Below are 22,635 nucleotides of genomic sequence, written 5' to 3'. Positions count from 1 at the left end.
ATGTTCGCCGTGGGGTGGCCGGTGCTGTGGACAGGACTCGATGATATGGTCAACTGACTGCTTAGTGGTGGGGGGGGGGGGGGGGGGGGGGCAATGTACTTCCGTTGGCATGTCATGTTAATTTATGGCAACCATTAGGCTATAAATGTAATCTTATGAGTCCCGAGAACAAGAAAATTGATGTTGCCATTTTTTCCATTGACCTTTAGTGACCATGACCTGAGGTCAAAGTTCATGGGTCTTTTTCACCTAAAATTTGCCTTTCGTAAGGGTTTGCGAAGATTTTCGAGGCAAGTGAGCACATATTGTATTTGGTTGAGAGTTTCTCCATTATAATAAATGTTATTATTAATGTATTTATGGGTTTTCCTGCAGAAAACATGGGAAAATGTCACTTTTGCCCGAAAAGGGTTGGGTTGTTTTGACCATCTCACGCAGATTCCGCCCCCCCCCCCCCCCATGACCTCGGCCATCGAGTGACGAAAAATTATGAAACTCGGTACATGCATAGAACAACTTAACTTGAACAAACCCAAGAAATTTCATGACTATGGGTCAAAGGGTTTTGGAATTACGGCTAATTAATTATTCATAAGCACGTATGGTAATTCAAATGTGTACACTACGTATATGGGGAAATTCAGTTTTGACGGAGGGTAGCGCCGAAAATATTTCACTGCGCGGCAACCTGTCTTTCGAATTTTATGTTTCTGGTATCAAAAGATGTGCAAGACTCGAGGCTAAAAAGTCAGGACAGCTCAGGCCGTGAAATAAATAATTTTTTCAAGAGTATCGCGGAAAAAGTTGAAAGAGGGAAAATCCGCCCACCCCCCTTTTAGGGCCAAAATATTACCAACCCTTTAGTGCCTGGCTTCTAAATATGAAATGTTGTAAAGTGTCCTCTGCAGTACCACACTCACACAGGGTGTTTGTCGGTTGAGGAAAATCCCCACTTCTTTTGGTGCGAGCCACTCCAGAGCGGAGGTGATTTAAGCACCTCCAGGTCTTCCATCCTGCATTGGATCCTGTAGGTAAGGCTTCTGCAGGCTTGATTGGCATCTCATGTAGTGGGGGAGACGACGCCACTGTTGGCGTAGATTACTCTGTGCAGCAAACGCTTTGCCACACGTTTCACAAATGGTTTCTCACCAGTGTGATTTCTTTCAAGTCTTTGCTCATGTATTTCAACAATGAGGTATTTTGACAGCTTTGTCTTTTTGACAAGACATGAAATAAGACCCCCCTTTGCACAGCTACCGGTACCCTGCCATCCCCCACCAATTAATGAAGAAAAAAACAGATCAAGACATGTACAAATTTAAGATCCAAGCTGATGAGTTTTTCTTGCATTATTTGCTACCCGAATTTTCCTTCCCCACGTTTCCCCCCCCCCCCCCCAAATATTGACGAATTCATAACGATGGACAAGCTATTATCCTCAACCTCCTTTCAATAAACCACTGAGCTCTCAAGTTACACCAAAACGTGTTGGGGATTTTCTTTTTATTAAATCTAACAAATTATCTTATTTAACTTTCCGCTGTCTGGTCAGAATGAGATAATCCACAACAAACTGAAAGGGATTTTGCATAATCAATAAGAAATAGCGCCCTTTATTGGAATAATTACTTGACATATTGCAAACCGCATTCTCGAACGAATGATGTTGGCTTTACGAAGATCTTAGTGGGTGCATTCGAGTAGCTCACCAGGATCGACTCCGGTAAAGGCAGACGAGTTAGCCAAGCCAGCCGGGCTAATCAAACGCTCAACCGCAGGCCATATAACCACTGACAAAACGCCCGTTTCAAACTGGGTCTTATTAGTTTGAGATTTACTGCTTTTCAGTCAATTGCAAAACAATTGCAAAAAGAGTTGGGCTGGAATTAAAGCCTCAAAAGTCGCAATTAATGAACTCAATAAATGATTACCTTTAGACTTCAAATAAATTTTAAGTCCACTTGAAATTTCTGCTGTCCGGCATGCGAGTGACGTATTTCCGCCTGTGACATATTTCCATGAGTGACTTTGCTCCACGAGCAGGGTCAGTGATTGCTGACCTGGATGAGCTAAACGAATGCATCCGATAGTCCTAAGACATAATGACGTCACACTGTACTATTTACATGTGCGCTTTCCTATGGGAGCCAGGTGGGGACGAGATCCAACCAAGCTCCCATAGAAAACGCACATGTAAACAAAGCCTGACGTCATTATGTCTTACGTCTATTGAATAGAACTGTAGGGCAAACTATTCTACTAAGAGTGCAGATTTAAAGAAAAACATCTGTCCATATTTATATTTCAAGAATTAAACTTGTATAACACACAATGTGCAGACATGTCTTATGTACATGTAACAATAGCACGGGCCCACTTTTCCATATTTTTTAATTTGTTGGAAAATAAAAAATAATGGTATCTGTCATGTTCTGAGTGATTAATGCAGTCAACTTCATGTACGAAGCACTGCCCCAAGTTATTCAGACTTATTTTCTTAATATCTGAGATATATCTCAACTAGAAAATGTTCACCTTAATCGCCTATGCAACGTACAATGCATATGGCAGACGATACATTGTGTGAAATGATTACTAAGTGGAGACGAACATGTTTGATGTCACACTTTTATGGCATATAGACAATGCTCAAGACAGGTTTCTTACCATACATGTATACCGAGCTCAAACAATTATTGAAAGTTTAAGCATCTTGGCAATTTTGTTTTCCAAATACCAAAAAGTAATGGTTCATTGTCAACCATATAGACCTGACTATGGGTCTCCACATGACTCGGTTGAGGGAAGCTTTACCACTGGTCTTGGAAACAAATGCTTTTGCCAGTATGAACCCTGTAGTGTTTGTTTGGACCAATTTGGCAAGTACATGTACATGTAAAGGCTTTACCACAGGTTGTCAAACGAATGGTTTCTCGCCCGTGTGAATCCTGTCATGTCGGTGCAGATGAGCTCGCCGAGTAAAGGCTTTACCACAGGTTGCACAAACGAATGGTTTCTCTCCCGTGTGTATCCTTTCATGTGCACATAGATCAAATTTCCGGGTAAAGGCTTTACCACAGATTGCACAAGTGAATGGTTTCTCGTCGGAGTGTATCCTTTCATGTACACATAGATCACATTTCCGAATAAAAGCTCTACCACAGGTTGCACAAATGAAAGGTTTCTCGCCCGTGTGAGTCCTGTCATGTCGGTACAGACTACTTTGCCGAGCAAAGGCTTTTCCACAGGTTACACAAATGAATGGTTTTTCACCAGTGTGTATCTTGTCATGTTTTCTTAGATCACCTTGACAAGCAAAGGCTTTACCGCAGGTTATACAAACGAATGGTTTCTCGCCTGTGTGAATCATGTCATGTCGGTGCAGATAACTTCGGTGAGTAAAAGTTTTACCACAGGTTGCACAAGCGAATGGTTTTTCATCAGTGTGTCTCTTGTCATGTTTTCTTAGATAACTTTGACAAGTAAAAGTTTTACCACAGGTTGTACAAACGAATGGTTTCTCACCCGTGTGAATCCTGTCATGTCGAAGCAGATGATCTCGCCGAGCAAAGGTTTTATCACAGGTTGCACAAACGAATGGTTTCGCACCTGTGTGTGTCATTTCATGTTGACGTAGATTACTTTGTGCAGTAAAGGTTTTACCACAGGTCTCGCAAACAAGTACATTTAGTTCTTCACCGGTGTGAATCCTGAAATGTCGTCGCAGACTGCCTTCTGTTGTAAAGGATTTACCACAGCTTGCACAAACGAATGGTTTCTCATCAGTGTGAATCTTGTGTGGTTGAAGATCCCTTTGTGTGGTAAAGGCTTCACCAAAGGTTTCACAAATGAAAGGTTTCTGATCCATGTGCACCCTCAGGTGACAAATGAACTGAGGTCCTCTTGTGTCCATTTTTCTGAAGTGCTTATAAATGTTGATGGCAGACTTATGTTCTGTAACCATCCGTTTTTACAGAATGCTGCACACTATGAAAGCATCCTCACCGAGGCTGGATGTTACACAACACTCCTGGAGTCTTTCCTTGCTCCAGTGATGCCAAACCTTCAGATTCCAGACAGGGCTTCGCTGTCAGTGTTGTCACCTGGGGACTGTGTTGAAAACACAAACACACATGCTGAGTTTACAACAAGCAAATCTACATACATCCATCATGCAAGAAAAGGTCAACGTCTTTTGCTGATAAATTACAACAATGAGATCTTTTGTCAGCTTGATGTCTTTGAGACAGGACATGAAGTACATGTAAGACCCCCTTTGCACAGTTGCCGGTACCCCACATGCCATCCCCTGCCCCATCCCCCACCACTGCAAACCTCCCTTCAATAAACCAATGTGCACTCGATTTACACTAACATTTGTAAAACTTGTTGGAAATATTTGTATTAAATCTAACATACATACGTATCATCTTATTTAGCTTTCCACCATGTCCACTGTCTGGTCAGAAATGATATAATCCACATAACACAGGAAGGGATTTTGCATAATCAATCAGAAATAGCACCCTCTATCAGAAGAATTACTTGGCATATTGCAAACCATCTTCTCAAGAACAAAATAATGTTGGCTTTAGATCTTTAGGGGTGTTATCGAGTAGCTCACCCAGATCGACTCGGGTAAAGGCAGACGGGTTAGTCACGACAGCCTGGAAAAATTGAACGCTATACCGCAGGCTACCAAGATCCTCAAGAGACGCCCGTAGCCATGGTCATAGCCACTGACAAAATGCCCGTTTTGGGTTGAGTCTAGTTTGAAATTTGCTGCTTTTCAGTCACTTGCAAAACTCAAAAAGTTGGAATGGATTATAGCCTCAGAAGTCGCAATGAACTCAATAACTGATAACCTGTGGACTTCAATAACTTGAGGTTTCCGCTATCCGGCTGCCATACTTGTCTGTCCTGGAATGAACAATGCATGCGTGTAACGTATTTCCACCAGTGACTTTGCTCTACAAGCAGGGACTGTGATGGCTGACCAAGGTGAGCTAAACGGATGTACCCAATGTTTAACCGGTAAATCTAAGACATTACAGTAAATGACATCATGCTTTGTTTACATGTGTGCTTTCCTATGGGAGCCAGGTGGAGATCAGATCCACCAAGCTCCCATTGGAAACACATATGTACATGTAAACAAAGCGTGACATCATTATGTCATACATGTAGGTCTACTGCATAGAACTTTAGGGCAAATTATTCTGCTAGGCGTGCAAGCAAAAACAGACCCCATAGGAAAATGCTCAGTCATGAGTGGGCAGCCTTGCATAATTTTGTGCTCAGAAAGCATCTTCAGAAATTTGCCCCTACAGTGTATCTGAATGGGGTAAAACATGCTTCATTATTACACATCAAGACTGAACACAAAACCTGACTGGAGCGGGGTTTGAGCCTGCAACTTAGGCATTGCCATTCCATGCTAGAGCTTCAAACCGAGCTATCCAGCCCTATTTTGATGACTCCCCATAGTCTAGAGTCAATGTCTTTGTTCAAGGGGTGCTAGTCAGAAGCAATAACCAGTAACCTGTATACCATGTACGGTAGCCGGGGATCACACCCAAAACCCTGACGCAAACAACATTAACAATGTTGCAAACCCGGTAAATAGCAAACAGGGATTACTCAGAGAAGATACGGCTTTGGTTTCTTTGAAAATCATACGTTTTGATGCATTTGCTACTTTGATCACAGCTGAATGGTACACGAAGTGTCACATGTTCAGTTCTAGAACTTCAGGAAAAAAGTCTGTCCCTGATTTCAATGCCCTTTTATTTTCCATATAAATTGAGCATGAATGTTTGAGGTTAGCCAACTGGTACTCTGAGCCGATTTCTGTTTCAGTTATTCACCACTGAAAATGAAGATACAAACTTGTATGTGCTTGCCAATTTTATTATTCTTCAATCATCCCACATAAAGCATATGTACATTGTACTTCGGTTTGCATAAAATCTTCACTCATACTTTGAAAAGGAACTATGTTTTTAAATTTTGCAACTTCCTTATCCGAAGGTCAATTTAGGGAGGAATAATCATTTTCTTAACACAAACCTCATGATCATTTCAATCACAAGAGGGCTTTCAATGCTTAACCATGTCTTCAATGTTTTACCCCAAAGGTCGGTCACAAGATAATAAAACTTTACAAACAATTTAAAGACAACAATTAAATTTTAAGATCTAATTTACCACAACTGCTGGAGTGTCACTGGAGAGTCTACCAGATAAACTTTACAGTCTGAGGTGCACATGTTGAACAGTAACCTGAAGAATCTTTTACTATTACACTGGGTTTGCTACCCATTAGTGTTACAATGTACATGTATTGTTTTCCAATGGTTCATTGTCAGTGACCTGCCTATACATGTACAATGTAGGTCTTGATATGACTTGCTGGGGGAAAGCTTCACCACTGGTCTGACTAAACAAATGGTTTCTTGCCAGTATGAACCCTGCAGTGTTTGTTAAGACCGGTTTGCCAGGTAAAAGCTTTACCACAGGTCTCACAAACGAATGGTTTCTCACCAGTATGAACCCTCTCATGTCAGTATAGACCAGTTTGCTGAGTAAAGGTTTTGCCGCAGGTTGCACACACAAACAGTTTCTTGCTCACATGAATCCTGTAATGTCTGTATTTATGAGTTCGCTGAGTAAAAGTTTTACCACAGGTTGCAAAAACGAATGGTTTCTCTCCCGTGTGTATTCGTTCATGTGCACAAAGATCACTTTGCCAGGTAAAGGCTTTACCACAGGTTGCTCAAGCAACAAGTTTCTCGCGCGTGTGAATCCTGTCATGTTGTTGCAGTTGAATTCGCTGAGTAAAGGCTTTACCACAGGTTGAACAAACGAATGGTTTCTCACCAGTGTGCAACCTTTTATGTTGGCATAGATTACCCTGTGAATAAAAGGCTTTACCACAGGTCTCACAAACAAATGGTTTATCACCCGTGTGTATCATGTGATGTTGGTACAGATGACTTTGCCGAGTAAAGGCTCTACCACATGTTACGCAAACGTATGGTTTTTCACCAGTGTGTATCATTTCATGTTTTCTTAGATCACTTGAACAAGCAAAGGCTTTACCACAGGTTGCACAAACGAATGGTTTCTCACCCGTGTGAATCCTGTCATGTCGTTGCAGATGACTTTGCTGAGCAAAGGCTTTACCACAGGTTGCGCAAACAAATGGTTTTTCACCAGTGTGTATCTTGTCATGTTGTCTTAGATATTTTTGACAAGTAAAGGTTTTACCACAGGTTGCACAAGCGAATGGTTTTTCACCAATGTGCTCCCTGTAATGTTTGTGTAGATCAGCTTGCCGGGTAAAGGTTTTACCACAGGTTGCACAAATGAATGGTTTTTCGCCGGTGTGAATCCTGTCATGTCGTTGCAGTTGAATTCGCTGAGTAAAGGCTTTACCACAGGTTGCACAAGCGAATGGTTTTTCACCAGTGTGTATCTTGTTATGTTGTCGTAGATAACTTTGACAAGTAAAGGTTTTACCACAGGTTGCACAAGCGAATGGTTTCTTGCCCGAGTGTATCCTTTCATGTGAAAATAGATCACATTTCCGAATAAAAGCTTTACCACAGGTTGCACAAATGAAAGATTTCTCGCCCGTGTGAATTTTGTCATGTTGGTGCAAATTACTTCGGAGGGTAAAGGTTTTACCACAGGTTGCACAAGCGAATAGTTTTTCACCGGTGTGAATCCTGTGATGTTGGTACAGATGACTTTGCCGAGTAAAGGCTTTACCACATGTTACACAAACAAATGGTTTTTCACCAGTGTGTATCCTTTCATGTGCACATAGATCACATTTGTGAATAAAAGCTTTACCGCAGGTTATGCAAACGAATGGTTTGTCACCCGTGTGAATCCTGTCATGTTGAAGCAGTTGATATCGCCGAGTAAAGGTTTTACCACAGGTTGCACAAACAAATACACGTAGATCTTCACCGGTGTGAATCCTGTTATGTCGTCGCAGACTTCCTTCTGTTGTATAGGCTTTACCACAGGTTGCACAAACGAATGGTTTCTCACCCGTGTGAATCCTGTCATGTTGAAGCAGATGATCTCGCTGAGTAAAGGTTTTACCACAGGTCTCGCAAACAAGTACATTTAGTTCTTCACCGGTGTGAATCCTGTAATGTCGTCGCAGACTTCCTTCTGTTGTATAGGATTTACCACAGCTTGCACAAACAAATGGTTTCTCACCAGTGTTTACCTTGTGTTGTTGAAGATCACTTTCTGTAGTAAAGGCTTTACCACAGGTTGCAAAAACGAATGGTTTCTCATCCGTGTGCACCCTTGAGTGACAAATCAGCTCAGGTCCTTTTGTGTCCATGTTTCTAAAGTGATTTTGTCGATTGCAGACTTATGTTCTGTAACCATCCATCTTAACAGAATGCTGCACACTACTAAAGCATAATCATCAGGGCTGGACGTTACACAACACTCCTGGAGTCTCTCCTTGATTCAGTGATGCCAAATCTTCAGATTCCAGACAGGGGTACGCTGCCAGTGTTGTCACCTGGAGACCGTGTTGAAAACACAAGCAAACACACTGAGTTAACTACACGTTCCGCAGTGCTGCATACACATTACTACACATTTGGACCCATGTACAAGGCGTTTGGTGTGCACTGTGCACTTCTGACTGTTGACTGGTTTGATCAAAGTGGGCCACTCGTTGGCACAGCAGGCGACAATTTGTGAAGCACCCTCCCCTACAAACAGTGACAAAGCGAGTGAGAAAAGTCTCATAAGAAAAAAAGGGGCGCTAGTCAGAAGCAAGAACCGGCAACCAGTATACCATGTAGCTGGGGATCATGCCCAAAGTCACTTAGTCACAACGCAAGCAACAGTAACAATGTTGCAAACCTGGGAAATTGCAAACATGGATCATTCACACAGGATACAGAAAATTTAACTTAAGCCTAGTCCGCACTGGACTTGTCTTTTGCAAAGTTTTACAGAGATGATGGTAAAATGAAAAAAACAAAGGTTGTATGTGACCACTGTCCACACTTGGGACTTTCGACACGGGAAAATTTACCCAGACCGCATGGTAGAAGTAACCGAGCTGTCAGTATAATGACTCAAAGGGAAGATAAAATTGCCGATCACATTTTTCCGCCTCTGGCACGCACAGTATATACATGTACACACGCCATTTACATGCACAAAGTTATCGTTACACACAACATTATTTCATCTTGACACGTTAAATCTGGACGAAAAAGGCTATATTTCTAAACTGAGGTGAAACTGAAGAAACCCATTATTAAAAATGGGACCAAACAAATTTAAAGACATTAATTCAATTTTTAGATGTAATTTACCACAACTGCTGGGGTGTCACTGGAGAGTCCACCAGATAAACTTGTGTTGTTGAACAGTAGCCTGTAGAAACTTTTAGTATTACACTGGGTTTGCTACCCATTGTATAGTGTGACATGTATTGTTTTCCAATGGTTCATTGTCAGCCATGGAGACCTGTCTACACACATAGGTCTTGATATGACTTGCTGGGGGGAGAAGCTTCACCACTGGTCTGACTAACAAATGGTTTCTTGCCAGTATGAACCCTGCAGTGTTTGTTAAGACCGGTTTGCCAGGTAAAAGCTTTACCACAGGTCTCACAAACGAATGGTTTCTCGCCAGTGTGAACCCTCTCATGTCTGTATAGACCAGTTTGTTGAGTAAAAGTTTTACTGCAGGTTGCACATACAAACGGTTTCTCGCCCGTGTGAATCCTGTAATGTCTGTATAGATGAGTTCGCTGAGTAAAAGTTTTACCACAGGTTGCACAAACGAATGGTTTCTCACCCGTGTGTACCCTTTCATGTTTGTGTAGATCAGCTTGCCGGGTGAAGGCTTTACCACAGGTCTCACAAACGAATGGTTTCTCACCAGTGTGTATCTTGTCATGTTTGTTTAGATCACTTTGCGAAGTAAAGGCTTTACCACAGGTTGCACAAGCGAATGGTTTCTCTCCCGTGTGTATCCTTTCATGTGCACATAGATCACTTTGCCGGGTAAAGGATTTGCCACAGGTTGCACAAGGGAACGGTTTCTCACCCGTGTGTGTCATTTTATGTTGGCGTAGATTACTTTGTGCAGCAAAGGCTTTTCCACAGGTCTCACAAACAAATGGTTTCTCACCAGTGTGAATCCTGTAATGCCGTTGAAGACTACCTTCTGTTGCAAAGGATTTACCACAGTTTGCACAAATAAATGATTTCTCACCTGTGTGTATCCTTTCATGTGTGCGTAAATTACTTTGCCAAATAAAGGCTTTACCACAGATTTCACAAATGAATGGTTTCTTACTAGTGTGAATCCTGTTGTGCCGTCGAAGATCTCTTTGCGTAGTAAAGGCTTTACCACAGGTTTCACAAATGAATGGTTTCTCATCCGTGTGCACCCTCAGGTGAGAAATCAACTCAGGTCCTTTTGTGTCCATTATTCTGAAGTGCTTACATTGATGGACGAACTTCAGCAACCATCCGTCTTTACAGAATGCTGCACACTACAAAAGCATCCTCACGAGGGCTGGATGTTACACAACACTCCTGGAGTCTCTCCCTGATTCAGTGATGCCAAATCTTCAGATTCCGGACAGGGCTTTGCTGCCAGGTTTGTCACCTGGACTGGAGCCTGTGTTGAAATTACAAACAAACACATTAAGTTAATGACATGGACAAGTTTCAAAATGCTGGTTATTGCTACTGTACATGTACCGGTAAAATCACATTGGAGCCCATCTACATGTACACTTGTATACTTTGTATGGCGTGCACTTTACCGGTATGCACATCTGAGTGCTAAATGGTTTATTGAACAGACAATGTGCCATTTGTTTACAAATTGGATGTTGTCAAATGCTTGTGGTCCCTTGATCTGCATGCTTGTGCATTCCTTGAAATTTGGAGGCTATATTGAGGGTGAAAACTGATGTTTTTGTTGGGCAATGTTGGGTTTTTGAGTCAACGGCAGAATTGTGTTGCGCGATGGCAGCACCATTGCTTGGACCTGTAGTAATATCGTCCGACCTTGTCCCAATGTTAAAAAGGCGATAAGTTGGGTCGAAGTTACTCGGACTACGGCCGACAGTCGGGATAAGTCCCCAACTGACGCATGCGCATTGTATTAATGTATGACATATGATTCAACGGCTGTTTTCTGTCGCAGCTAAAATAGACACCGTTTCAGACAAGTTTCCAGTCCTTTCCTCTCTCACCGCACCACATGAGGGCACATTGCTCGCCAGGACGCTAATATAATTGTAATGCGATCAAGCTAAAATGAGTCGTTTGTCAGGAATTTTTATTTGGAGATTCAGGCCAAAATAGGACCCTTTCATCACATCACCTCATCACTTTCTTAGTGTTCAGACTTCCATAATTCTTAAAATAAAGATGGTACCAGCATGGGTTTTTCAAATCCGTAATAAAACAATTTTTGATCAGGGTCGACAAACGACTCATTTAGCTTGATCGCATCACAATTTGGCGAGACTGAAAGAGGAAACCTTATTTTTTTTTCAAATTACAAGGACCTACTTTATAAATACATGGAATTCCTAAGCAAAAACTGCAAAGCAAATTTACACCTTACTTGTGAACATTTGGTTCTTGTGCTTAAATTTTTTTCAATAAAACTATAAGTAATAACACAAACAGGTGGATCTGGCTTCCTATCAATTTAATTCATCATATGAGAATATTCTTGTCTTTTTCACTTTAATATCCAAATTTTATAATAATTCAGTAAAAAAAAATGCAGTCATAACACTTTTCACCTCTTGTGCCATTAGGCCTACATTGGCAAAATTGAACAGTTGGTCAAGCTTCATGCTCTAGCTTACAGTTTTACACCTGTTAGTGCTACTAAAATCAGAAGAAAAAAATAAGAGAAAAGGCCAAGCATGGAAAAGATCCTTGCTGATCTTGTTGATTAAGTGGGATATCAATTAAGTTCACCACAAAGACAATCCTTTGGCCTTCTTCAGACTCGGACCTCAAGTGCTGAAACGAGTGCAAAAGAAGATAAGGCCAATTGAACTCACTCTTTAGCCAGCTAATTTCTCCAAAACTATCATTGGGCAAAGAGAAGTTCCTCAGTATTTCATAAACAAAGTTTGAAGACTCAATTCAATTTTTAAAGTAGACTTTTCTTCAATATTTGGCAGTGGCTTGCACATGACAGGGAAGTCAAGTGATTTCAAAATTAGGCTTAAGACTAGACTTTTATATTTTCATCCATGGTCCAACTGTTTGACATGACTGACTTCTTCCTTCATTGTCATTAGTCAGGTGCCTGACTATGAACAAATGTGTAGAAACAGACCTAGTACCTGACATCCTAGATATTTCTTTTGGCACAGTCAGCTGACAGTTGATTGATGCAGTACTGAAGAGTTGTTGGACCATGGCCGTTTCACTTTCAGATGTCTCAGTCTATTTTCTTGTATGTTTTCAGTACCTTAAGTTTTGGGACTCTCATACAGTACACAGTATAGTCAGACTCAATATTATCACCGCATCCCTATTATCGCTGTTGACTCTGCGTTGACGCTGTGTTGACGCTTCTGTGTGTGTTGACGCTATATGACCGCACGGGTCCAGTATCGTCAGAACCCCGAAAGCTACACGGTCCTATTTCTACGCACTCTAGTAGGCGCAGATTTATGGAGGGTCGAACTAGTCCGAAAATTTGGGACTCTCACTACTGTGTATGAGAGTCCCAAAACTTAAGGTATTGAAAACATGCAAAACAAGAAAATAGACTGGCACCTAAAACAACCAGTCCAACACAGCTTCAGTACTGCATCAATCAACCATGCCAAAAGAATTTAAGAAACATGTGGCATGAAGCGGGAACTAGTCTCAATTTACTACACATTTCTCCATAGTCAAGCCACCAGACTATTGACACTGAATGAAGAGGTCAGTCTTTTTAAATAGTTGGACCATGGTTGGACATGTACAAGTCTAGTATTTAGCTCCATTTTGAAATCACTTGACTTCCTTCTCATGTGCAAAATATTAAAGAAAAGTCTCCTTTAAAAATTGAATTGAGTCTGCAAACTTGGTTGGTGAAATACTGAGGACATTTTCTTTGCCCCAGTGGAATTTTTGGAGAAATTTGCTGGCTAAACTGTGAGTAAACACATGGTAAAGTGGGCCTGATTTAGTTTTGCACCTTTCAGAGCACTCCAGACATGCCAGAGCCTAGCCCCATAAATGTGGCCTATTTACTGGACTGCCTCCGTAAACATAGGCCACACATCCACATGTACAAAAATCGTGTCGACTTTGCCAAATTTTGATTTTCACATTTAGGCTTAGTTTGTAGGATTTTTTTGCTTTAGAAGCATACTCACCCTCTTTATAGGCTAGTCAGAAAGTGCTGCCTTTTTCAGATGTCTAATTTTTGTGAAATTTCATGTTGAAATTTTGATACGCAAACGTGTAAAAATGAATCTGGAATTTGGAAATTTCACGAAAAATATACATCTGAAAAAGGCAGCACTTTCTGATTAGCCTATATAGAGGGTGAGAATGCTTCTAAAGCAAAACAAACCTACAAAGTAAGCCTAAATGTGAAAATCAAAATTTGGCAAAGTCGACACGATTTTTGTACATGTTGATGTGTGGCCTATGTTTACGGAGGCAGTCCAGTAAACTGGCCACATTATGGGGCTAGGGTCGAACATGCGTGTTAAACCGCTAGATTTTTACATTTTACGATAAAATGTGCCCCAAAACATACTCCAAACTACCAAAGAAGGATCAAGTACAGATCGAAAATTAATATGGTGGCGTTAACTGGTTAACTTACGATTCAGGTGGAAGGTGAAATTTCCCGTTTCTTTCCTGAGCCCACAGCGTCACAGACCAGCAGGAGATCGAGAACAAAGAATGCAATGAAGACTGAAAGCACAAAACAGCGCCCTCTGCAGGCTCTTTTTTGTGCGGAAATCAGATTATTCACATAGACCCATCAAGTTCTCTGGTATAGCTAGTAGTTCCGTACAAAAAGAGCTTCTATTCCCCCTCACCCATTCAGAAATAAGTTATTTCATCAGTGTGGAGTAACCAGCGGTGAGTTGGAGGGAGGGGAGGGTAAGGGAGTATTCAACCCCCTATATTTTATGGGTGCCTTTTTTTTAACGAGTCCCTTTTTTCACAAGGCTCTATCGTGCAAAAATGGCACTTTCGAAAAAAGGGCCGCCCTCGTGAAAAGGATGCTTGTGAAAGAAAGGGCGCTTGTGGATAGAGGACCACCTGTGAAAAAGGGCACTCGTGAAAAAAAATTTTACGAGCACCTTTTTTTTTTAATTTCAAGAGCGTTTTTTTTTCCCCATGAGCGCCCTTTTTTTCACGAGTGCCATTTTTCATGGGGGCCTGTTTTTCATGGGCATCTATTTTTTTCAGGAGCGTCGTTTTTGTTTGCGTCCTTTATTGGCGAGCTGCGTTTTTATCTCACGGTGCCTGTTCTTAAGGAGCGCAAACGTCGGCAGTTCTGCCGCCATGAAAATAAAAGGGTCATCTAGGATCTATTATTCGATTTATCAGAACAAATTTTCAAGAGCGCCCTTTTTTTAACCAGTGACCTTTTCTTTGTCTTGTCTTCACGAGGGCAGTTTTTGAGAAGGATGCAAACTGGTGAAGCTCGAAACCGGTGAAGCTGAGAAGGATGCAAGTCGCATGAGGGATGCTGGATGATCGTGTCAGTAGGGGAAGGAGCTGAGGGTATACATGTCGTTCGAACAGTCGGCTGGAACCTCCATGGGATCTCCTATATCCCCGGTTCTGGCTGACTTGTGTTCATGCATGGAAGAATTTGAACAGAACGCCATCGCCACAGCAGATCACCAACCCAAGGTTTGGCTCCGGTACGTGGACGACACCTTCGTCATCTGGCAGCACGGACATGACAACCTCCAGTCTTCTTGGAACACCTCATCAACAAGCTTCACAGCAGCATCCAGTTCACCTGGAACAAGAAAGAGATGGCAATATTCCTTTTGTTGACGTAACGTTGGTGTCCAGAAAGCCGGACGGAACCAACCATACTCACAAAAGAGTTATTCACATGGTGTCACCGCTTATCTTACTAAGACAAACTTTGTCTTTGTATCTGCAAACCTTCAAATCTAAACTCGCATTCTGACGGCAGAACGCTTGCTATAGGCTCGATGAATGTCACTGCGGATAAAACTATCGGGTGAAACGGCTACTAAACACCCTGATATTTTTGCGGCAGGATAATGAGCAGACTACAAGTTTCTCCCCAGACTAAGGACCTGTTTGCAACTCGACTCAACACTCAACTCCAGATGTTCGTGTCATGGCAACCAGACCCCAAGGCGGACAGTAGACGCTCTATAACTGGAGGGAGATAAAGGGTTATAAAATTATGCCTTTCCTCCCTTTGCTCTTCTGCCATGTTTAAGCAATATCAGAGAGGAACGGGCCACGATTGTGATCATCGCCCTCGTCTGGCACACACAGATCTGGTAGTCCTTCTGGAGATGGCCCTTCAAAATTCCACCATTCTACCAAAGAGGAAGAGACTGCCTCACAATTATTAAACACTAACACATTATGCAGACTAGTGTAACTATACTCGTACACATACATCGGATTAATGAAATAATTTTGTGGCGGTCATTAGTTGGTGAAAACTGTAAAGACCAAGACATTTTTTAGGGTACACATTCTTTTTGGAATAAACTCAAAGGATTCATTAGCACTTTCGAAAAAGAAAAATTAAAGTGACCGCTGATATGATAAGGCCTGCGCAAGCCCTACTAAAATATAGAATGCATCAGCAGTATAGGCAGTTAAATCTTTGCGTCGTGTACGTTTTAGTCCCAGCGCAACTTCGATGTGATACTAGCAAACGTGAACAAACAAGGAGACCTATTAAAGCCCCCGGAACGAAAAATAACGCATACATGGAAATTCGCTTTCACCAATCTCGTCATTTTTCATCAATATTATTCTTTTTTAAGAATACCAAGAAAACTCTCCAATATGAATGGGTTTTTTTTTTTTCGGAGTGGTTACAGTTTGAAATCATTCTGCCACCAGTAACCTATACTTTCAGGTTGTATTCAATGTCCTGCCGGCCCTGTCTGAGCGAAAACTTTTAGTTTTCGGCGGGGGGGGGGGGGGGGGGGGGGGGGGGGGGGGGGGGGGGGGGGGGGGGGGGGGAGGGGGGGGGGGGGAGGGATACCCCCATTCCTCTATATACGCTACATTGCAATTTTCATAACATAATTACATATAGGGATCGTTTTATGAAGTTGGAACATGCTTGTAAGATTTTAACACATTGATATTAGGTTCACGGTGCATGTTACTCGATCTGAGCATAAAATACAGCCTAAGTTTCCTATCGCAAAGTTTTTGTTGCACCAGTTTCCCCAAATTAGTTAGCTGAGAATTATATACATTTCACTGCTAACACATTCGGAAATTCAATTCGAATTCTGAGTACTGTCAAAAGAAGATGAATTTCACAAAATGTCATCGACAAAATGGGGGACCGCCAACATATATCTCACTTGGTAGAGCACCGTGTTCCCGGGCGGGAGGTCACAGGCTCCAACCCCGCTCCAGTCAATCCTCAGCTTTCAATATTATAATGCATCTTTGTGAGCAAATAACACAGTCCTGCGGCAATAAACTTAAGCTGCACGAGTAAAAGCTAGAGGACAGTACGTGTACTTGTAATTTACTCCGCGCAATTTCGTGATAGACTAATTATAAATCGTAGTTTTATTCACCAGCACTTAATGGATTAAAGATCGAATTGATAACAATGACGATTTTCTCGAGGAGATGGACATTTTGAAAATGTTGGAATTCAAATTTCAGACACCGTCCGCCAAATTGGAGCAGACTGCCGTATAATTGCGGGTACCACGTGGTACAGTGCCTTAACAATTAAAGTGAATAAAATTATATTTAGTCAGTCAAATATGTGAACAGTACACTTCAAGTAGCCCGACAAAAAACAGCATATCACGACAAAGGCTGTTCAAGTATTTATGAGGGCCCGTTGTACCCTCAACCGTTCGTTTCTCTCAACGGTGATCTTGTGACTTTATAATGCCTGTTATGATAATGCATTGTCGCTTCGAGGCTTTGGAATGAAATACAATCTAATAATAGACCTGTTGGTCAAAGGTCGAGTTCAAGTGTGTTAGTCTGGCAAAACACAGTCAGCGTACACAGTGAATAACTCTTTGCGATGGGGATTTTATATAGTAAAGCTAGTAACTGCATGAGATTGATAATCGACATTGGAGATCAATCGGATTTCACCAATTCTATGCTTTGAACGATAGTTGGAAATGTCTATACGCTTCGTTTGACCTATCAAGTTGGAGGAACAAATCCTTGACAAAATGATGGCGCTGCCTGCGTGGTTTGACGGTTGGAATTTTACTACAGTCGTTTGGACGGTAGTTCCTGGTAGGTTGGAAAAAAAGAGTGCTTGGGTAGGCTTGGAAATTTGTATTCAAAGGTTTCAATGAAGATATGATTTAGTGGACAACTTTCTGAACAAGAAAAACACCCACTTTGCAATGGGAATTGTATGAAAAATATATAATCATCTGGGAAACTTGAAACTTGAAAGTAACAGTGTTTCTACTCATACAAACATAGGAAATTGTGTTCGAAAAACCACTGCAAATTAAATTTTCTTCTTTAGAATTAATAAGCAGATGATTTGTATTTGTAGTTGGTGTTGCTGTCTTGTGGCTTCTGAGGCGGTACCTGGCAGGAGGATGGTGTTATAACAAGGCTCGGCTGGACGGCAAGACGGTCCTCATCACGGGAGCAAACACCGGCATAGGCAAGGAGACGGCTAGAGATCTTGCAAGGAGAGGTACGGTGTTCCTTTGAGTGCACATGGCGTAGCCTACCCACGCTTTTGGTTCACAATTCAAGGGTGTGTATTTCTGAAAAGCGGTCTGAAGTTTTTTGTTCGTTAAAATTGATGAAAGTGGAAGGGGTCTTCCTATTGATACCGGTTATGCGGCTGTTGGTGCTATTTTGGTAACGTACCTGTGGTATACCAGAACAGTGTGGACTGTGAAAGGACGCACTGCAATGTTTTGGATTAAGAAATTTAGGTGCCTACATATCGATTTACTAATGACAATTATATGGAAGATCCTCCGTTTCCGAGACGAAAAAAGTCTTTAACCGTATAATTACATCCTCTCTGAGTGATCCCCGTTTGCTATTTCCCAGGATTGAAGATTGCCCAGGTTCCTTATCGTGACTTTGCGCTATATTACCGCCTTAAGCAGTTTATAGCTTTTGACTAGCCCCTCTTGAACAAAGACCAAAGGGAACCATGATAGGATGGGATAGCTCATTTGATACACAGCACTAATACGGTATGCTGGACCGGTGGTCGCAGGTTCAAACACCACTAGCGCTCCAGTAAATCATTATGCATCTAGTAGGTATATGCGGTGTTTTTTTTAAACCATTTGAAAAAGACCACCAAGGTTTAGTTGATTTTGGATATGCTTGGCTTAATTTTGGACTTTCCATCAGGTGCTCGTGTGATTCTAGCGTGTCGTGATCTAGCCAAGGCGGAAGCAGCCATGACAGACATCCGTGAAGACACTGGTAACAGCAATTTGGCGGTAGTCAAACTAGACTTGGCTTCCCTGGCTTCGGTAAGAGCATGTGCAGAGAAGATCAAAAGAGAGGAATCCAGGCTGGATATTCTCATCAATAATGCAGGTACCGGTAATCTGGGGACTGTTGTTTGCTTAAAACGGAATAATACAAGAGCTACCGGTCATGCTGGTGTTAATTAATGTGAATGTTAGTGGACACGGAACGCAATCTGATAACCAGATATTGAAACCAGATGACAGTATGATTATATTTCATTTCGTTTGCAGAAAACAAGTAGTAATTCCTTCGCAGCACTTCAGCTTTATATTAATTCTTTGAAACACTTTAGTTCAGTTCAGACCCCATCCCCCACTTCATCATTCTCGTATAAGTCTTATAAGTTAAATTATGTTCTCCACAATGGTCTTTGTTTTTTCAGGGCACATTCTAAAAAGGTCATCAATCAACTTGACAAAGTTTATTAGGCAGAGTTAGATGTCTCTGCTGATTACTACATTGATGTGTCTTTAATAATTTTCCAATCCTTAAATGTGTGATTGCTTTAATTAAGGTATCATGATGTGTCCTGAGTGGCAGACAGAAGACGGGTTTGAGATGCAGTTTGGTGTCAATCATCTGGGTCACTTCCTTCTGACTAACCTTCTGTTGGATCTTATCAAGTCCTCCACCCCAGCTCGAATCATCAACGTCTCCTCTATAGCTCACGCCTATGGCAAGATGAACTGGGAGGACATCCACATGAAGGAAGGATACAACGGTGGCAAGGCCTATTGCCAGAGCAAGCTGGCCAACATCTTATTCACGCGGGAACTGAGTAGACGAATGAAACGCAAATGTACGTAAGAACGAATTTCTTATAAGTGTTTCTCTTCCTTTTGCCACCGACAAACCTAACCCAACATGCCTCTGTTTTCCAGAGAGAGAGAGAAATACTGTGTGGACATGGGCAAGTCCACACAACGTCGCTGCTACCTGGTTTAATATGTGGACCTCTTTTGTTCGGAAGTCCACACAGTGAATAAAAATGGGTTACTTATGGGAAGAGATTTTGTCATTTCTTATCAAACTCATGGGTTCTAGTTTTCCTCCTTTTTTGACACACAGGTACCGGGGTCTCTGTCAATGCCGTACATCCAGGCTCTGTGGACACAGAGCTTGGCCGATATCTTCAGAGCCAAGGCGGACTGATGTTGATCTTTCTGAAAGTCTTTTACCCATTCTTCAAATTTGTCATGAAGAACGCCGTGCAAGGCGCACAGACAACTATCTACTGTGCTGTAACCCTGGAGCTCATGCACTTCTCCGGTTTTTATTTCAGGTATGATGAATGAAAAGGATTGGGGAATAATACCATCTGTGATTATAGAAGGGGCGTGGTCCCAGTGGGCGTCGCTTGGATTTTTCTAGGAGGGGCATAGGACAGCAGTTGACAAAACATCCGTCCATTGCGAGCGGGGGATCCGAGGGAGCCCTGCACTGTAAAAAATGTCGGGTAAAACACTGTTGGGCAATGAAATTTTACCCAACATTGGTTTGAAATAACTTCATTGTGGGTTGATTTGGATAAAAATTGTCAACCAATTGGGAAGAATTTTCCCAAGAGTTTAACCTGCTGATATGTTGACCAACATTGGTCTACATATAAACGCATTTTGCCCAACGTTTTTACAGTGTGGGATCTCGACCAGAAAACAATTTGGAACAAAATACCCAACACAAAATGGGCATACAACTCATGCATATTATTCGATTTGAATTTCTAAAGGGAGAATGTACTCCCAAGATAATCCCTCTCGACACCCATGTTTGCCCCCAGTGACCACACTCTTCACCCCTTCCGTCCTTGAGGTTAATACATTACTACCAAGTTTTTTTCATGACGAATTTTGAATACCCGTATATATCGACAACCCACCCACAGTCTTAAACAGTTTCTTCCTCTCTCTCTCTCCCTGCGGCGTTTTCATGCCAAGAAAAAAAATTGGACAGAGGCGACCCGCACGTCTTACAAACCGGGATAATATTATACAAATAATGGATGTATGTGAGTGCATTGGTAAGGGAAAAAATGCCATTAGGGGATGTATGGAATGTTCCATTCCACGAGGTAAAGTCGAGTTGAATGGAAAATTTCCATCCGTCACAGAATGAAATTATTCTTTCCATTGCACGAATGTGAAACTTCATTATTTGTTTTATACAACACCTGAAAAAAATCCTCGTCATCTGATGGGACAGAGCCACCAATCGCGTGACCGTGGAATAGAACTTCTATTTTTGCTGTGAAGTCGGACCCGTGGGTTGGGACTAATAATTCAATGACATGTGACCAACAACCCACCAATCAGATGACGGAGATTTAATTTACCATAACACCGCTCTCTCTATCTTAATTCCCGACAGTGACTGCGCCCAGAAGACGCCAGCTCCTCAGGCCATGGATGATGATGCAGCGAGGAGATTGTGGGACATGAGTGCCAAGATGGTCGGTCTAGAAGAAAAGTAAAACGACTACTCTGAAATGATAGTACAGTATAGTACAGTAAGCCGTTATACGGATAAAAAAAACATGACCAAAGACAAGCAGAATCCTAACCGTTTCCGAAAACGTCAGAAGTTTACCGAATACATTCAGTAAATACTTGGATATGTTCGCAATAGCTTGAGTATTTCTGGTCTTAGGCTTAACTAATTTTTTTACCAACTAAATACCGGTCATGCTTGTTATCATTTGGAAATTTTGATTTCATAAATTCATTGTTTGCATTAAAAAATATTAATTGCGGGCGTATCTGTGGTACATGTCCAATGTAGACGTTATGCCCCAAATGCACTCATACGAGGGGCGGGGCCTTGCTAAGTCATGCTGGTTACCTGACCTACGATTTGTCAGAATAGTCAGAGTCTTTTGGTTTGGGATCCAGACTGTAGGAAGATGGTAAAATTGCTTCGCTAGAAATTGCACGTTGTTACTGATTTTCAGCTGATATTGATGTGTCTCATGGAAGGAGGGATTTTGTTTGCAGTATTCCTTGCCATCCTCCTTGCCCTCTGTGTATTTCAAACTGAAGATCGGTTTTGATAAAACAACTTTCCTGGATGCACTCCTTTCATCTATTTGTGTATTAAGTGCCTCACTCACATAACACGATTATATAATACGGTCCTCCTCATCATATTCACAACTTTTTATAAGACTTGCACCATTCTAAATTTACACACGCGCAGGCAACATTGGCGTTACTATAGAATTACATGTGGTATTCATTTCAAACTTATGTTCGGTTCATGTTATTCGAACAACAAATCAGCAGCCATGTTTAATTTTTTTGGAAGCTCTGTTCTATTTTGGATGAACACTTAAGATTTGTATTTAATGATGTACAGAAACATATTAATTTCATATATGTAACATTTTGAATTTCATTTAATTTTATATTGTGTGATAAATTAAGCATATTTCTTCGGGCAATTTCGCTTCTTAAAAAGCCCTGGGGGAAAAATATATCCAGTTTTTGATGATATAAGAATCAGCGGCGGCGGAACGATTTTTAAGCTTGGACAGCACTAAAAAGTGGCACTTGCTCAGTAAATCTTTCGTCGGTACAGCGGCGTATTCAGCATTTGTTTTTTTATTTTTGTTTGGCACCGCATCCTTGCCGAAATGTCAACACGGTTTTTTTCACCGGACACTGTCTTGGCCTCCATAAGAATGGAGGAAATGAGCGTATGCTTACTTTATATTGTTAAATTCTCAGACTAGGGAAATGGAGGACCAGCGTGCCACGATCGAGGTTATGATTTTTACCATTGTAAAGAACTTTACTGCACAAGTAATAAATGAATGTCTTTGTTGAATTGTGATCTACTTGACCGACTTGTGTGGACTGCACTTGTGAGGATTGATAAAAATGATTCGAACTTGCAACGGGCA

The 22,635-nt window shown here is 41.6% G+C and overlaps 2 protein-coding genes across 9 annotated transcripts; one reads left to right on the top strand and one right to left on the bottom strand.

Annotated features, from left to right (window-relative positions):
• Window positions 1–1,486: 1,486 nt before the first annotated feature.
• Window positions 1,487–13,968, bottom strand: LOC119742106 (gastrula zinc finger protein XlCGF7.1-like). Of its 8 annotated transcripts, XM_038218132.1 has the most exons (4): window positions 13,867–13,967; window positions 10,504–10,680; window positions 6,208–8,551; window positions 3,780–4,110 (listed from the first exon to the last, which is right to left on the bottom strand). In XM_038218132.1, exon 3 carries the CDS (start codon window positions 8,363–8,365, stop codon window positions 6,776–6,778), a length of 1,590 nt encoding a protein of 529 aa, XP_038074060.1. In that variant the 5' UTR covers window positions 8,366–8,551; window positions 10,504–10,680; window positions 13,867–13,967; the 3' UTR covers window positions 3,780–4,110; window positions 6,208–6,775. The 8 variants fall into 8 exon arrangements, with proteins under 8 accessions (XP_038074062.1, XP_038074064.1, XP_038074065.1 ...); XM_038218134.1 differs by lacking the exon at window positions 6,208–8,551 and having other exon boundaries at window positions 1,487–4,110; XM_038218136.1 differs by lacking the exon at window positions 6,208–8,551 and having other exon boundaries at window positions 1,487–4,103; window positions 10,669–10,680; window positions 13,867–13,959.
• A 3,273-nt stretch (window positions 13,969–17,241) lies between these two features.
• On the top strand, window positions 17,242–22,574 carry LOC119741637 (retinol dehydrogenase 13-like). Its single transcript, XM_038217469.1, has 6 exons — window positions 17,242–17,513; window positions 17,785–17,931; window positions 18,612–18,803; window positions 19,252–19,536; window positions 19,806–20,019; window positions 21,105–22,574. The coding sequence occupies exons 1-6, from the start codon at window positions 17,447–17,449 to the stop codon at window positions 21,205–21,207; spliced, it is 1,008 nt and encodes a 335-aa protein (XP_038073397.1). The 5' UTR covers window positions 17,242–17,446; the 3' UTR covers window positions 21,208–22,574.
• The last annotated feature ends 61 nt before the right edge of the window (window positions 22,575–22,635 follow it).

Source organism: Patiria miniata, unplaced genomic scaffold (assembly GCF_015706575.1).
Source record: "Patiria miniata isolate m_02_andy unplaced genomic scaffold, ASM1570657v1 HiC_scaffold_5, whole genome shotgun sequence".
Taxonomy (NCBI): Eukaryota; Metazoa; Echinodermata; class Asteroidea; order Valvatida; family Asterinidae; genus Patiria; species Patiria miniata.
Note: the sequence above shows the minus strand (reverse complement) of the source record. Positions and strands in the feature narration are given on the sequence as shown.